The sequence below is a fragment of the Rhipicephalus microplus genome, chromosome 3 (genome assembly GCF_043290135.1).
Source record: "Rhipicephalus microplus isolate Deutch F79 chromosome 3, USDA_Rmic, whole genome shotgun sequence".
NCBI lineage: Eukaryota > Metazoa > Arthropoda > Arachnida > Ixodida > Ixodidae > Rhipicephalus > Rhipicephalus microplus.
The window spans coordinates 51407096-51425567 of record NC_134702.1 but is presented as its reverse complement, the minus strand read 5'-3'; the positions used below and the strand labels follow the sequence as shown (position 1 = coordinate 51425567).

Below are 18472 nucleotides of genomic sequence, written 5' to 3'. Positions count from 1 at the left end.
TCACCTTTGCTATCCTCCAATCCTGCGGCACCCATGAGTTTTTTAAGGAGTAGTTAATAACATTGGCGACGTCTCGAGGCGATAAATTGAACAGAATTTTAATCATGGGTACTGTGATTCCATCTGGACCAGGAGATGCACAGGGTAAATGTTTAATCACGTTGGATACTTCAGTCTGTGTCACTTCTTCAAAGTCAGACTTTGTCGTAGACTTGTGCCAGTTGTTTGGCACTACTGAAGTGAATCTGCTTTCCAGACCTTTACCGATAGCCTCCAAGGTAGTGGTCATTTCTTGTGCCGACAGATTATCACAAGCTACATTAACTGGTGATGGCAAGATTTTCCGAGCTCTCATATATCGGAACAGTGCTTTCATATGTTTAGGCTTCGACAGGTATTCATAATGTCTTCTGTCATAATCTTGTTTAGCCTGAGCTACCGTTCTTTTAAAGCCCGCAGCAATGAATTTATAATCGGCCCAGTTTTGTGGGGATTGATTATGTAAGAGCTGCTTCCAAGCTGCCTGACGTCGTCGGTGCTCTCTTGTACATTCATCATTCCACCAACGGCTATATACTCTTTTTGTGGATTCAACAGTAAATTCTGCTCTTTTGTAGGATCGTTTAATGACTGCGTTCATTTTCAGTGCTTTTTTATCATCGCTCTCTTCCGAGTGAAAAGCCAGTGCTGACTTCAGGTCATTCCTAAATTTAGTGTAATTTACAAATACTCTTACATTTGAACAAGATGGAATTATCGGACAAGAAATTTCAAAACTTATCGGTAAGTGGTCACTGTTGGTGCCACAGTCCAGCGCTTTCCAAGAAGAAGTACTAATGGCTGAACTGACAAAACTTAAATCTAAGGCCGACCTGGAGTGATTACGAATAAATGTGGGGGTTCTGACGTTGAGGCACGTCAGGTCATTGGCCATTGTCCACTCCCACAAGCGTTTCCCACTAAGATCAGTTCTAAAACCCCAACTCGTGTGTTGGGAATTAAAGTCTCCAACTAAAACTTTGTTAAGGTTAAAGCTTGGGCGAGTTGGTTCAAATACATGATTAAAGACACAGCGCAAACAACGGCAGGAAGAAAGGAAGAGACAGGACAGAGCGGCACTCTGTCCTGTCTCTTCCTTTCTTCCTGCCGTTGTTTGCGCTGTGTCTTTAATCATGTAAAACTTTGTCTTTGCACCACGATTTTGTAGCTAGATCCAAACTTCGTGTGTCTTGAACTCCATCCGGAAAATACATATTAACTAAAGTGAAAGGAGTGCAGTTGGGCAGCGTAATGTCTACTGCCAAAATTTCGCATTCTGGCGACATATGTTTGTATGAGCATTTGACTTTCATACTAATTCTATTACTAATAAAGAGAGCTAGGCCTCCACCTCTCGATGGACGGTCTAATCGAAAAGATTGGAAGTTATTTAAATGGAACAAATTATGTACAGATAGCCATGTCTCTTGTAATGCTATAATATCAGGAGCGAATTTAGAAGTCAAGTATACCAAATCCGTAGATGCAGAATGGATTGATCGGCAATTCCAATGGAGAATCTTAAGCGACCCTATGGTTTCGAAAGAGCTGCTTCCGCTATAGCTTTCTCTAGAATGCTTTCTTTCAAGAAATCCCTCTTTGAAAGGCTCTCCTTTTCTTTCAGATACTTTTTGTTCTTTGTTTGTTTCGGTGAGTTAGTTTTCCTTGACACAGGGGATCTAGATCTCTTCAGAGACCTAGGGTCCAAATCCATGTCATCAGAATCTATTGTATATGCAGCTTTGTCTTCACTTACACTCTGTGTATCTACTGCAGAGGGTGCTGTAGACGGAGAATACGATGGTGCGGTTTCAAATTCCTCATTTTGGCTGTGGACGCCTATTGCAGAGGCTCCTGCGGGCTGATAATACGATGGCGCAGTTTCAGATTCACCGTCAGCTTTCGGTCGTGAACTCTCAACATGTTGGGATACTAGGCCTGACTCTCCCACTGTACCAAATATGCGAGTCATCTGGTTAGCCAAAATTTGAGATAGAGAATCGCAAAGGTTAGAAGTCAGTCGTTCCATGGCTTTTTCTAGAGCCTTTTCTATGGCCTCCGCTATATTCAGGGAAATCGACCCATTTATTTCCGAGAGATGTCGTGCTGCAACACTGGCATACCCCTGAGTTCTAGTCTGTATTTCCGCTAGGGCTTCTCGTCGAGAACAGCGCCTACGCCCTATAATTTCAAGAATTTGCATTTCTCGGGCCTTTGCAGAACAATCAGGATTATCTGCACAGTGTTGTTCGTTGCAGAGACAACATTTCTCTTCTTTAGCTTTGCAGTAATTTGTTTCGTGGTTGTCACCACACACTCGGCATCTGAGTTCTGACCTGCATCCTTTAATAGTGTGACCGTATCGCCAGCACTTCGTACACTGGAGTGGTCGCGGTGATAACGGTTCCACTCTGTATATTAGTGGCCATGCCTTGATTTCGCTTGGGAGATTCACTCCAGCAAAGGTTACAATTACCGACTCAGTCGGCGTCTTCTGCTTCTCTACTAGTCGTGCACACCTATAAACGGAAATAGCACCAGTCATGGCAAACATCTCTAATACCTCAGACGGGGTCAAGTTAACATCGACACCGCGAACAATACCTTTCACACATGCCAGATGCGGGGGAATAAAGGCGCTCACCGGATTGGTCGCGAAACTCGAGCACTTCAATAGGTCTTGGATACAGAGCTGATCAGATGAAAAACATAGAACACCACCTCTGCCGAACTGGCGGACCTCTGTGATGCTGTGAAAGTGAGACGTCACAGCTCTAAGCTCCGCCTGGATCACTTTCGGATTCTTCATCCGAATGAAGCCGTCGTTGCTAGGGACGAGGGCCACAGGAACTGCGGGAATGCCGTTGCGTAGAAACTGATCCACTGGTATATCCTGTGGCGGAAGTGAAGCAGACCAGGGGCAAGCCCCTGGTCCAGGTGAAGAAAACTGCATCTAAGTGAACTTTCTAGCGCTAAAAGCGCTTACTTAGCTGTAAAAGCACTATAGGAACACCTAATAAAGACAAAGAAACCACAGCCACTACACAAACTTAGGCCAAAACCCCAGAGCAAGCACGACCAGCTGCTTGCGTGTTCGAGCGTTCCAGAAGCTCCATTAGATTAGAAGCTCCATTAGAAAAATTACGTACGATTCGGGTCACCTGATCCGATGAATCTAGAGGTGGTGGCTGTGTTCTTGCTCGGTCTTCGCAAGATGACGTTGCAGCCGTATTCGGAAGGCGAGTAAACACGCTATTGATCCGCCGGCTCTTCGCTTGCTCAAAGCGCCGACATTCCTTTATAATGGCGTCCACTGTAGAAAAAGTTTTGCAGATGAGGAGGTTGAATGCGTCATCCGCTATCCCCTTAAGAATATGTCCGACCTTGTCAGCCTCCGCCATCTCGGCATTGGCTTTGCGACACAATGATAACACAACTTCTATACAGGAGACGTAAGACTCGGTCGAGGTCTGCGCCCGAGACGCGAGCATTTTGTTCGCGGCCATTTTTTTTCCAATCGGCTATCCGAACAGGTCCAACATTTTCTCCCTGCACACCAGCCAACCAAACGTCGTCTTCTTCACCGACTGAGTCATACCCCCTGCCTTTCTGAGTAGCCTCATCTTCTTCACTACAATATATATATATATATATATATATATATATATATATATATATATATATATATATATATATATATATATATATATATATATATATATATATATATATATCACAATGATTCATTTGTCGTGTAGAACGCTTGGGTTATTAGATTGTCACTATGAAGATTTTTTAAAAAAATATTCGTTTGTATATATCTCAAATCTTTGCACACGGACAACAATGATTTCTCGCTCGACACTGAAAACGCCGACACCAAAATTTCTGGAAACGAGCTCTTCAACACTTTTGCGTTAAAAAGAAACAAAACATGTATTTACGCTATTAAAAGATAACGTTGTTGGCTGTAATCTTGTGCGTCAATAGTTTTTGTTTCATTTCGTTTGTCATCTGCATCTGAAGAACGAAGAAAACGATGACGTCCGCTGCAACACTGTCGAGGCGCGCCCTGCTTGTTCTTTGTTGCGTGTGCTCGTCTTTCGTGGTTATATTAGTCAACGTGAACTGGAGCAGCATGCGTAAGTTTGCCGTGCAACAGCTTGCATTATGTGGTCTACGTTTACTGAATCCCTACCGAAATTTTTGCATATATATAATATCCTTTCTGTTTTTCACTCAGTTACAGTCAGACATGCGTAGTTTTAAGTAATTCGACGCCCTATGGGGGTACGTATTTCTCTCATAGAAAAACAATTGTTTTGTTTTTGTTTTTCTACTGTAGCTGTAGCATTGTCGCGTGACAGCATAGAAGCAAACAAGATGGAATTACCAGAAGGTTCCGACAACCGCTGCGAAGCGGGACAAGCATTTGCGCTTTCAGCAGCATTATACAATAAACTCGACCCACTTGCAGACAGACATACAGACAATGAACTTTATTTGATCCTGAGGAGCTTTCGCGGGAACCCCTATCGGGGACCCGCGGAAGGCGCTGGCCGCGTCCAAGTCGGGGCTGGGACACCGTGATGTTCCGCCCTTTCTTGGGCCCTCTGGATTGCCTGGATTTGTGCTTGAAGCGATGGGCTCCGGAGTGCTTCTTCCCAGTCGGCTTCGCTGGATAGAGGGCCATTAGGTAACGCGGGGCATTGCGAAAGCATGTGCGCTAAGGAACAATAAATTTCATTACACTCCGGACAACTTGAGTCAACGTCTGTGGAGATACGACTAAGAAGGCCCCGCGTGGGGAACGAGCCCGTCTGGAGCATTCTAAGTGTAATTGACTGAGACCTATCTAACTCCGGGTGAGGAAGAGGATAGGCTCTTCTACTTAGCCGATAGTGAGATGTGATTTCATTAAACGTAAGGAGTGGATCGTTATGCTGGATTTCATCCTGACCCCATAAGGCCTCCATGCCGCCGCGGCGCGTTAGATCTCGCGCACGGTCATGGGCAAGCTTGTTGAGGTTAGGTACGTGCTGATGAACGTCCGCACCCATATGGGCGAGAAACCAAGAGATTAAGTGAGTGCCAGGGTCTGTTCTTTTTTCTAGAATGGAGGCAGCTTCCCGCGCTGTTACCCGACTCAATAGCTTTGATGGTCGCTCGTGAGTCTGTTAACACGGTGGTGTGTGAGCGGTCGGTCATGGCCAGGGTTATGGCGACCTGTTCTGCAACTGCGCTCGTAGCTAACCTGACCGAGGCTGAGGAGCGTAATTCCCGGTTGCCGTCAATGACTGCCAGCGCGAATGTGCTAGACTTGCCGTACTGAGCCGCGTCGACAAAGACAGTCGATTCTCGATTCTCGGCGGCGTTCTGTAATATCGCCCGTGCTCGGGCTTTTCGCCTCCCTGCATTGTATTGCGGGTGCATATTCCGAGGGAATGGGCTGACCACAAAGGTTTCCCGGACCTCCCGGGATAAGGTGATTTCCCGTTCAGCAAGCATTCTGGGAGCCGTGCCAGCCTCGTCCAGAATGCGTCTTCCTGCCCTGGTTGACGAGAGCCTGACCACCTGGGCGGTGGGTGACCTGTGCTTCGATCACTTCATCAATCTCGTTGTGCATAACGAGTTGTCTTAATTTGTCAGAGCATGTGGTTACTGGTAACCCTAGCACCTTTTTGATGCTCTTACGGATGAGAGTGTCTAGCTTATTTTTTTCCGTTCTAGTCCAGGTAAGCGCCGATGCTACTTGCAATGTCTTTTTTTGAAGTCTCATTCCTCCTTACTTATATAACTCAACGATACGTTTACACAACGGAATGCGAACAACGTTGATTATTTCAGTTAGACGCAAGAAAAAGTCTAGAAAAATTAAGCAAGGGCTGATTCGTAGAACTCTTTCGTTGCCGCACTTTCTCGCATATTGACGATTCAAATTTTGGCAACGTTGATGTTACAATTCTGTAATCACTTTAATTTGACTGAAGATTATTTGTGTTTCAGCTGCATTTATTTGCGCACACATGATTGACATCGATTTCCGTTAAGCTTGCATACCTTTATGATAAACATTTCCCCCCAAAACCAAGGAATGCTTTTCACACCGATGCCCGCATAACATCAGGTTCGCCAGAGTATTTCACATCGTCCGCTGTTTAGGAATGGTAATTATTGGGCTTGGTTGCTGCACTGAAGGTCGCGGGTTCGATCACGACCGTGACGGTCGCATATATATATATATATATATATATATATATATATATATATATATATATATATATATATATATATATATATATATATATATATATATATATATATATATATATATATACTGTGCTATGTCAGTGAGCGTCAAAGTAGCACGATCATTTCGAAATTTCCATGAGCCTCCGCTATATACGGCGTTTCTCATAATCATATCGCGCTTCCGAGATGTAAAACATCAGTTAATAATGTTTCGCATTATTTTTTTCTTGGAACCTAGTTAAACAAACGCACAGAATCGAGAAGTTATGTGCTATGTACGTGGTATCCTTTTTAGAATTACGAAGCATACCTTTAGGACCGTTCGAGTCCTTTAACACCGCAGTATTGAATGACTCTGATCACAGTGGAAGTACCAAATGTTGAACCAATTCACTTTGGTATCAAGAACACTAATATCAATGTAATTATTAACTTTTGCTCGGCACGCCTAAAAATTGCACTATATCAAATGTGGACGGCAACTCTGATTCGATTTTGCCATGGGGTAGGAAAATGTCCAAAAGCACTGCTGGACAGTATTCTCATGTGCTGGTGCCCCCTGTAGAATTTGGTGATAAAAAAAATCACGCATTTTCTCGCAGTGAATCATGACTAGTGGTCGAAGCTCTGACTATCGCATTGGTGATTAACTGTGTACGTTACCCGAGCGTTACCCCATATAATGTACATTAAATCACAAAGTGACATAAAGTGACACAAATGTGCCGACAACAAAGCTAGCTAGGTCCTAAGATTTATAATGTCTAAGTCTAAGTTGCCGACTATATTATAAAGGGTTTGTGCGCGCACGTGTTTTATGTTGTTCATGGGGAGCGCTTAGTAACGAGCTCAACAACATAGGTTTCTGGGCGAGTAGGTTCATAGTGATATGAAGATGAAACTAGCGTAAAATTCACATCCACGGAGTGAATAATGATGAGTGGGGCAAAGCATCCGTTGGTCCTGCCGTCCACCCGTCTGTCTGTCTGTCTGTCTGTCTGTCTGTCTGTCTGTCTGTCTGTCCATCTGTCCGTCTGTCCGTCTGTCCGTCTGTCCGTCTGTCTGTCTGTCTGTCCGTCCGTCCGTCCGTCCGTCTGTCTGTCTGTCTGACTGTCTCCCTGTCTGTCTGTCCGTCCGTACGTCGGCTTCTATCACAGATGAACACGCATCGGACAGACAGACGGATGCTTCGCCCCACTCATCAGCATTCACTCCATAGATATGCTGTGAATTTCTTATTATACGAAAAGCACTAACGCCATCTAGTGAGTGATTCTTAAAACTAACTAGAAGTGGCTACTGCTACAACATACCACTGCTTCGCCATCGATTGACCCACACCCTAAGGAACTTCGCCCTAAAGTCACACGATGGCAGCGAAAACACACACACACACACATAATATATATATATATATATATATATATATATATATATATATATATATATATATATATATATATATATATATATATATATATTCCACTCCCATATTACGGAGAACACCACTCTTCTCGCGGGAAGACGAATTAGTGAACCAGAGAGGGCACAGAAGGGAAATCCAGGTGGCTACGATGTTTCCAAGCTGCCGCAATGGCCTATGATGTCACAATTTAGAAGGTGTCTGCTAGAGGTTAGCTTACCATTAGGTGCAAAAATCTAATGTGTGGTTCTACCAAAGGGTCAACGATTAAAATTCACAAGTTTCGAAAGACAAAGCGGTCCAAAACTGGTAACGTTCTTCTAAATTCATGTAGTTAATGCAGTGTACGGCAGTGGGGTTGCGGCGTTAAATTAGAATAAAAAAAGAACACTAAGGGCTTTGTTTTCGCATAATTTACTGATCATCAGGAAATGATGGACAACATAGCATGCAAATTATGTTTCATAGCATTATAGTTTGACTTAGTGTTCTTACATATTGTCCTCCTAAGGACCTCATGGGCGTCTAGTTCTGCGGTCACAGAGGCCGCATTTGGATGAAGGCAGAATGCAATTAACACTCACGTACTTCAGCTGAACGCTGAAGAACCTCATGAGATGTGAATTCACTCGGAGTTGGGCATTACGTCGTGTATGACTGCTTCGGCACGAAATAAACCACGGGATCACGTGATCAACTGCCCCACACTTCACACGATACTTCAATAATCGTGTCATTCAGAGGAGCAGTAATATGACATTGTGATCCTGGCTGACAGCCATTCAAAGCTATGCGGAACATACATTTTGAAAGTTAGGGTGTGCACATACGAACAGAAGAAATAAGTCAAGACAACGACCACAAACAGCATTTGTATATTGTCTTGATTTTTGTTCTCGTGTTCGTGTTTGCACACTCTGCCTTTTAGAATAATTACCTACCAGCTCATCCCTATTTTATTTGGGAACACAGGCTCTGAGCTTGGAAATAGCAAATGACAAAAATGTTGGCAGTCCCCCACTCTTTTTAGCTTTAGCGATAAGGAGATCACAGGCGAGAGTGCAGACTCCTAAATTAAGAGACTCTTACATTACTTTGGCATTCTCAGTCAATAGCCTTGGGATGAAGTTGTATGATTAGGTCATCACGCAATGTCGTGGACACGTGTGACGACGTCATAACGTTAAGTCACCACGTGGTTACGTAACATTTGGTGCCACTCTTGGTCCCGACGCCTGTATCTTTTTGTTTTAACTATAATGAGGCACGTAAGACCCAAGTGGGACGCGCCTTCGTGTACACGCAGTCTTGGAAGATGCGGCCTTCCCGCCTGAAGGAGGCGGCCGTGCTCGACGACGGATATTCTTTCTGGAAACGTCCAAGGTGCGAAGTATCGGGGCTCGTTCAGCGTGCGCCGTTGAGTCGGCGTCTCGGCTACATCCTCTCTGGTCGATCGACTTCTTACACGCCTCTGTGAGATTCCTGTCGCCTTTCTGCCCGTTCGCGAGCCTTCTTCGTACCTTCCGTAATGTTCGCCTGGCTCACCTAGACTACAAGAGCCATTTCAAGGTGACTTGCTGTTCGAACGATTTTTTCACGCACCATGTTCCGTACATTCGTTGATCCCTAGTAACGCTGGTTCACGTTATAGTGCTGGTTAAGACTATACATACTCTAATAAAATATTGGCTATTTTCGGGCAAGTATTCTGCCACACTTGTCATCTGGTTTTCTTGCGTTTTCATGCTTGAAAACCCGGCTCTCACTGCTTTCCTATCAAGAATGCTATGTGACGCTTATATATGGCGTCCATGCCGTTCGTGACCTGGAAGTACCGGGCGCGCTCTATTAATGGAAAAAAGTCACAGCTTTGCCGCTAAGGCGAAGCAATGAACACCATAGGAACAGATGGGAAGGTCACGTGCAGAATGAACGTGCCTCGTGTCTCTCACGCAGAAATAACGCACGAAACGTACTCACAAGGACAGATCAACGCGAATAAGCGTCTCAGTTGTTATTTTGCTGTGTTTGAAATGCGCGATCTTTTCACAAACGAAGACTGTGCAATGATTGCAGTGACCTTTGTGCACCCGATAACTACAACAGAATCATTCCGGTGAAAGCCACAGGCCAGCCAAGACGTACGATCCTCCCCACCACGACATAAAAGCGCGCGAGCGATCGTCCACCTTCTCGTCTCTGCGGGTCAAAGTACGCGTGTGAGATGAGAGCGGGCGCCACCGCGCGCTCACTGCGCCATTTTGCTTGTAATGCTGAAAACATGATGAAAACATGGAAGTCATGTACGGCTTAATTTACATGCCTACCACATGTGGTGCTGGTATTGCAAGCGTTAAAGGTACCGCGGTTACGCGACTACAAACAACATACTTGCATATTATCTAAATACCTGAGTGTGGATAACATTTCTACTTGTGTTTACTGTGTACTACACTCGTGTGCCTCATGACGTTCTGATGATCTTTGGGTAAAAGATCAGCCTTCCTCATTCGTGCTTCGCATATCATTGATTCTCACTGTACGTGGGATCTGCCAATCTTTTTCGAATTATTGATTTAGCCTTCTGTGTCACTCTATTGTTAATCTACCAAATCGTCTATCGGGAATTCGCGAAATCCATGACCTCTTGAGTGGTCACACTTTTCCGCCTTGCTTTGTTGCAATGGCTCGTTATTTTGATACGTACTTAAATCCCATAACAAGAAGAATGCCGAGGCAATGGACCAGATATGCTACAATGAAAACATCTTTGTTTTCGCTCTTTCCACAGCATAGTCTGTTTCTTTTTGTATAGAAAGGTGTCCAAATCGGAAACAACGTAAACGGTTGAAAAATAACGCAAGAAGTCAAGCAGTTTAGGCGAGTTGGTAGGGTCCCATGATAAATGTATAAAATAGAGCTTAGAGACATAACGCAGAAAAGAAGAGACAGACATGACACTGAACTTGCAACTGGCTTATTGAAAAACATGTGCACGACGCTGTTCCTTACGGTTCGACAGGTATACCGTCTTCGATATCATCTTTCACAAAGAGCCTGCGCGCTCACCTCTAAGAAACTTACACGTTTTTCAATAAACCAGTTCCAAGTGCAGCGCCGTGTGTGTCTCATTTTTCCTGCATCGTGTGTCTGAGCACTGTTTTATACATTCTTATCACGAAATAAACTTAATATTAAGCATAGCTACAGAGAACCTTTCGTTCGTCGTCTTTGCTCTTATTCAATGCAACGATGTTTTCAAACCTCGCTGCCGCAGGACACCGTCCTTGACCTGTGGCTTCGCGAGGGTGCATACAAGCGTAGTCCGTACGAGACGGTGCACTTGTCCGACGGCCTCAGGCTGGCTCTGCTACTCAAGCACGGCGGCGTGTACGTCGACTTCGACGTCATCTTCCTGCGCAGCCTGGAAGGCTTAGACGACGCCGTGGTGGCCTGCTCTGCAGACGACACGGTCACGAACAACTTCCTCGCCTTCACGGCGCGCCACCCGTTCGTGCGAGAGTGCCTCGAGCGCTTCGTCTGGGACTACTATCCGAAGGACTGGGGTTACAACGGACCCAGGCAAGCATCCTACTTAAAAAAAAAAAAAGCTTGAATTGCCTGGCCAATTGGCGTTGTAGGTTGACCAAAACAAACAGAAAACAAGCGGCCTCGCAAAATAGCATTGTAAGTGTGGCCAAAAAACAAACAGAAAACAAGCAAAAGAGAGAGAGAGAGAAAGAACGTCAACGAAAATGCGGCTATGCACAGGATAGGCCTTTAAAAATGCACGGGTCACATGCATCTTTGCATCAGTAGCGGATACAATGAGAGAGAGAGAGAGAGAGAGAGAGAGAGAGAGAGAGAGAGAGAGATTAGAAGGGGGGCTGGAAGTGATACTCTCCAAAACCCAAAGCCTGTGTTGTGTAAGCAACCCCCTCACCCTCCCTTCAATGTTCGCCGTTCATGCGCCTCATATAGCGACGATGAGGACAAAATTAGTGAGCACAAATTAGCAGTGTTGACGATGTGATAGGTTTTTGTAATCATAGTAACTGCTAATAACAAAAGACATAACCACCCCCCACCCCCTTCATATTAACACCTAGCGACGCCCCCCCCCCCCCCTCCTTCTCACACTTTCAATTTAGTGGCTGGACTCACTTCTTTGTGCATGCGCCGTTTTCTAATAGCTGGTGCTCTCTCTCGGGGTGTCGCTGCTGATGAGACATTTTTAATATGGTGGTCTGATCTTTTATCGAGGTAAAGTGCCATCTCACGTTACCACGCTTCACTCAGTTGCCTGGATACCTACGCTTGACTGTCATTGTCGCCCGTAGCAACTGTAGTGTTGCGCTGCTAAGCCTGTAGATGAAGGTCCAATTACCAGCGTGGAGGAAGGAAACAGTTAAAAGGGTTGATTGATAGATATGTGGGGTTTAACGTCCCAAAACCACCATATGATTATGAGAGACGCCGTAGTTGAGTGCTCCGGAAATTTCGACCACCCGGGGTTCTTTAACGGGCACCCAAATCTGAGCACACGGGCCTACATCATTTCCGCCACCATGGGAAATGCAGCCGCCGCAGCCGGAGTTCGAACCCGCGACCTGCGGGTCAGCAGCCGAGTACCTTAGCCACTAGACCACCGCGGCGGGGCCAGTTAAAAGGGTGCATTGTGCAATAAGAGTAAATAAATAAATAAAGGTAAGTAAAGGTGTTACGTCAGGCACGCACACTCTCTGCTTCACTTGCCCCAATTTTACGAATAAAGAATGACTCTTCAACGAATTCATTAATTATACATTTTTCATTTGTCTCCCCGAATTAGTGCTTGCAACAGAACGACTATATCTGTGGTGAAAGAAATAGGCCCAAAAGTAGGGAGCTACCATACAGAAGGCTGCTGGGAAGATATGTTGTAATCACTTGTCGAAGAAGCGATATCTAGAGGCGAAAACAAGTTTCCGCTGCCCTCTTCAGATAAGGCTACGTGCGACAATAGCCTGTAACATTAATCATTTTCTTGATTTCATATCTGTTTCACAAAAGCTTACAGGCGGAGTAAAATTGATGTAAGGAAAGGCTCTTGAGCTCGCAGGAAGTGTCCTCTTAAGAAATACGGTGCCCAGACCCGATTACTTTCAAGATAACTGCGTGGTGCCTGAAGACACACAGCCTCAGGCCAGAGGCCATAGGGCGCATTCGGTGAACTCCGTTTATATTAACGTGGCGAATGAGAATTCACGCATCAATGTTGTTTATGTCGGCATCGCGGCAGCGTTGTTTTAAGTGCGTAGCAAATTAGAACCCGGATTGTCACCCATTCATCTTTTCAAGTCGCGCGGCCACGCAAAAGCCAGGTAAAGTAAAAAAAAAACAAATGTAGCAACGTCCAAAAACAGCTGTAAATAAACTAACAAAGTGTAAAACAATATGAACTACAGAAATTACCAACAATTATTCACAATAACTTGCCTAATGCCACGAAAAGCACTTTTGACGAAAGATCCGGTTGATACAGGCACCGCGTATAAGAGGGGGCCACCGCCTTGGCAAGCACGCGTTTGGCAAGGTATATTGCTGGGTATACCGTTGTAAACACTACCTCAGGTTTCACGGTAGCGGAGCTATGGTGGTTTCACAGTAGCATAGCTGTGATGGCTGCACGAAGGAGCAATGGCGGACTCTTTTCTTTTTTTGGGGGGAGGGGGGTGTGACCATACGGCCACAGCACACGCAGCATTTGATTGGCTGATTTCTGAAACGTTCCGGATGACGAGCAGTTGCTCATGAGTCGCTCGGCAACATTAGTCAATTCAGAAATCAGGTCTCAATATTATACGAGGTTAGGACCTCATCCTACTCCCACTGTCCACGCAGTCCATTGCCGCGGCTGCAGGCTTGAACGCCATTGTTTACACGATGGCCTGCTGTTGTCCGTCAGAGGCTTATATATTCGCGCGCGTCGCTCAAGGCTTGGCGTGGCGACGTATCAACGTGGAGCTCTTTTTAGCACCGCTCGGAGGAGGCGTCGCATTTTCAAGCTTCGGCGACACGCTTGTTGAGGTCACCCATTTGAAGCTCACTGGGCTTGTCCATCCATCACTATGAAGAATCACGATTAAACTTTATTTTCAACAGTAGTCGTTGGGGGCCACCATTGGTGAAAAGCAGAGCAAATGCAGCTTGATTGTGCCTAGGGACCCGTACACAACATAGTGTTCACATCCACTTTTGTCTACATACGCGTTCATAGCAATTAAAAGATATTTTGACTAACATACCCACATAACAAGTAAATTAAGAAGGCAGAAATATGGTAAACATAAAACATACACTTTAAACGTGTAAAAACAGAAAGGATATAGTGCAAAAAAATAATGACGTCACTAAGTATACTCAACCAACATGTGTTCTTGTTCCAAGCCCAATCTTTATAGCCGGTTACAGTTTACCCCTTTGAAGGTCTGCCAATAATTTTTCATCCGATTAATAAAAATACGGCTTTGGTAAGCCAACATAAACTGCAAAAGTTTATTATAAAACAAATTTTATCCAAACCAAGAGAGTAGTTTTGCTAAAAAAAGCGGACATACATTTCACATCGAGTCATGAGAGCGTTTTGAAAAGTGGCAAAAACATTGTCCTATATGCTGACTCATAAAGGCACCATCTCGCGATTGCATCAATTGGTATTTGGGACAAAACGGCAGAGGTTGTGCTGAGCAAAGCTGCGCGGACCTCATTTCCAGCAGTAGAACACCATCCGCAGCTGCAGCTTTTGTGAGAATTCATAGCGTCGTGCAGGTCTGTTCCTCTAAAGCTTATTTTACCGCATGCACGACCATGTTTATGTCTATTGGCCTGCGCTTTCTTCGGTGGTGAAAATATTCGAGTGCGGCTGTTGTCCCCGGAGATCTGCCTGCATTTTAAGAGGTATATGATATCGACAAAAGTATATCCTCGCACCAACGTCCACAATTCAGCTGAGGGATGAACATGGCAGTTTCGAAGGGTATTGTATTTCGATGCAGTTATCGGTTAATTTATTAGGCAAATATGCAAAAATACGTAATGACTGAAAGCTAAGATTGCTTCTCTGAAAAACCAGAAAGAAAGGAAATTATGCGGTATAGGACAGTTCAGAGGCTATCATGAAAAATTGACCGATGTAACATTACATCCACCCATTAAAGGCGTGGCAAGGGAATAAGGCACGATATGAGGGACTTGTTACGGTATTGATTGATATGTGGGGTTTAAGGTCCCCAAACCACCATACGATTATGAGAGACGCCGTCGTGGAGGGCTTCGGAAATTTCGACCACCTGGGGTTCTTTAACGTGCTCCCAAATCTGAGCACACGGGCCTGCAACATTTCCGCCTCCATCGGAAATGCAGCCGCCGAAGCCGGGATTCGAACCCGCAACCTGCGGGTCAGCAGCCGAGTACCTTAACCACTGGACCACCACGGCGGGGCTTCGTGTTACGGTAATTGCATCGGGTAATACGAGAGAAAACGTTTGCTGCACACAGAAAAGTACGACGTATGTGTCCCGCTGACGCATCGAGGGAACTGCGCCCACATTCAGAAGATTGGCGGCAATCACTCCAGATAACATGCATTGTGATCATGTAGTAGTGCCACATAGACAAACGTATACAGTCATTCTTTTGTGATCGGTGATGTAGCTCTAACTCTATTGGTGCGACAAACAAGGTGCCATGCACCCTTAGTACCTATATCAACACATTCGAATAACGCATGCTTATTGCATTTAGATAAGAATACGTTAGTGGGCTAGGATTTCCCACTACTCGCTATTGTGTCATTTGGGGCCAACAATTAGGCTTACTCATTTCCACGACTTCAATCTCTTGGCGACAGTTTCAGATAGTTGACTTTCCCGCACACGATTGTATAATTTTGTGGGGAGTTCGGAAACTTAAACGAAGAGGTCGGCCAAAAATACGGAGCTCACCCGGACTTACTAACCAGGTGTATTTTGCTCTCATGGCACATCGGACCCAAGCTCACGAAATTTTTTCTCAATCGGAATCACTCGGACTCAAGATTTTCGTAACCGGACTCCTCGGAACTCAAAGTAACCAAAATGTTACGCACTCGCTTGCAGTCTCGAGGCTTTCGAGGCTTGACCAGAGTGAGTTTGAGTCAGTCGAATCTATCTATCTATCTATCTATCTATCTATCTATCTATCTATCTATCTATCTATCTATCTATCTATCTATCTATCTATCTATCTATCTATCTATCTATCTATCTATCTATCTATCTATCTATCTATCTATCTATCTATCTATCTATCTATCTATCTATCTATCTATCTATCTATCTATCTATCTATCTATCTATCTATCTATCTATCTATCTAATCTCTTATCTCCACTATCTATCTATCTAATCTCTTATCTCCAATGCAGGGTTGTGCGGGGTGTCCTACTACGATGGTGCAACGCAACCATGGTGGAGCAGGCGCTGGACAACAGGCGGCGCTGTCACGGAGTGACTCTGTTGCCTCGCAACCGCTTGCTGCCGCTGAACTACACCACGGCGCATTTGCTCTTCAACGCAGCCGTTGGTCCGAATGTCAGCGAGTCATTCGCTCATAGCTACATGGTGCACACGTTCCACAGTCGCACCCGCGACATCCCGGCCGAACACGGGTCGTTCGTTGAGCGGGCAGCCGCCGAAAACTGCCCACGCACCTTCGAGCTTGCGCACAGACTCCGCGGTTACTTCTGATTCGATTTATACACCCTGCGGAAAACGAACGTGCGAGCAAGACATGCTCGTAATGCTACGCCTATACGAATTCCGTGAGTGACTGTCGGGATGACTGTGTGTATGAAAACGCACATTCCTCTGCAACTCGAAAGACAGGAACATCAAAGGCAAGCGATATGAAAAAATCTTCGGCTGTTGAAGCACTCGACTGGTCGAGTCATTTCTCTGAAGGTGACCTTTTCAATAATAAACATATCCATATTCAAAGCTATACCAGGCTTGTAGAAAAGATTGTTCCAGAAAAAAACTGACGTTTATTCGTTTACGTCTGCGGGTCCACCACTGGTAGTTCACTTTTCATATATATATATATATATATATATATATATATATATATATATATATATATATATATATATATATATATATATATATATATATATATATATATATATATATATATGAGGAGGTAGCCTGTAGTTGCAGCTCCTCGCAGGTCATTGAACGTATCAACGCACGCAGCTCGCTGTCATGCGTTGGCCTGATATCAGCTGTGTCAGGTTTCAAACGTATAAGCTGAAGGTCATCGAGTCGTTTACACGTACTGCTGATAACCACGACCATCGTGGGGTTCCTTGCCGCTAAAGTGTAGAATAATACGGTGCCTATGCCCTGGAGCAGGTGGCCAACGTGGTCATGTTTTTCCATCAATCTGTCAACGTGACAGTGAATGACGGGTACGTCATCTATGTGCGAGGTCACGGAGTAGTGTGAGGTAAAGGACTCGCCGCAGCACTGGACACGCTCTGCAAGCTTCCATTTGGCTATGTACATATAGCGAAGGGTTCGCAAATATCTGACGGAGCTGTTGCTTAAAGGTAGGCCATTCTGCGAAATACAGCTAATAGTTGAAAAACAAAGTCTTAACGACCCCCGTATGATAAAACTGCTCGTGGGACAGCTTCGCAGAATCGCCCCAATGGTGAAGCGCACTCACACAGTCATACATTTAAAGCCAGTCTTCATCTCGAAGGCCGGCGGACATCAGGGGATCTTTTTAGGGATGATGATGCAAGAACAAACGCCCGCGGGCGCAGGCTGGGTGGGTGGAGCAGCGTTATTGTGCTCGTGTTGGGACATTACCGTGGGCTGATTGTGCAGCCGCCGGCCTGAACGGAGCTCCAGGGATAGTTTGTTGCTAAAGCTGACGAATTCCTAGAGATATGGGGCCAGGGGACCAAATAGCACTCTCCACCACTAGCTTGTTTGATTGTTTGCTTGTGCCTATATTTTGTCTCGTACCATTACAGGGGATTGTCCATTAAACCAGTGGTTAATATAACGCGGGCAAAAAATTTCAAAGTTGATGAAAGAAAAATGAATTAAAGAGATATCTATAAAATATGAAATTCGGCAACTTTAAGCTCATGTACCAATAAAGTTGGTACATAACTATTAATTGGTAGAGATAGATATGCAGTGTTTAACGTCTATTGACACCCTGTGATTATCGGAGACTCCTTATAGTGGACGGCTCCGAAAATTTCGACCACCTAAGGTTCTTTAACGTGCACACACATCTGAGCACACGAGCCTACAGCATTTTCGCCTCCATCCAGAATGCAGCCGCCGCAGCTGGGATTGAATCCCGCGACCTGCGGGCCAGCGGCCACGTACCTTTGCCACTAGGCCACGGGAACGGTGCAGATTTAGAAAGTTTGTCGAGCACTACGCTATGCAGTTGAATAGCGTCAATGGTGATATCCGATTGTTGAGGTGCTGTAGTAGCCTGCACTCCTTGCATCATATAATTTAAAATCATTTGCATGATACAGTCAGGTAGGTTAGATATTGCTTGTCTTATTACTATTCTCCTTCATTTAACATCTAAACAAGGTTGGCAGATGCAGGAAAGGAGGTCTTTCGACGCATGGTGTCATAACTCTATGCTGATGATATTGCATTGTTTTTGCAGCGGCAGATAACACCCAGATGTTATATGAACGGC

At 44.9% G+C, this 18472-nt stretch overlaps 1 protein-coding gene across 1 annotated transcript; it reads left to right on the top strand.

Annotated features, from left to right (window-relative positions):
- Positions 1-4078: 4078 nt before the first annotated feature.
- Positions 4079-16482, top strand: LOC142802799 (lactosylceramide 4-alpha-galactosyltransferase-like). The gene is made up of 4 exons (XM_075887846.1): positions 4079-4181; positions 9021-9283; positions 10992-11296; positions 16161-16482. Exons 1-4 carry the CDS (start codon positions 4079-4081, stop codon positions 16480-16482), a joined length of 993 nt encoding a protein of 330 aa, XP_075743961.1.
- Positions 16483-18472: the final 1990 nt, after the last annotated feature.

Coding starts and splice junctions, on each gene's coding strand:
- LOC142802799 (XM_075887846.1), top strand. CDS start 4,079: ATGACGTCCGCTGCAACACTGTCGAGGCGCGCCCTGCTTGTTCTTTGT. Junction 4,182..9,020: donor CGTGAACTGGAGCAGCATGC/GTAAGTTTGCCG, acceptor GTGTACACGCAG/TCTTGGAAGATGCGGCCTTC. Junction 9,284..10,991: donor ACTACAAGAGCCATTTCAAG/GTGACTTGCTGT, acceptor TCGCTGCCGCAG/GACACCGTCCTTGACCTGTG.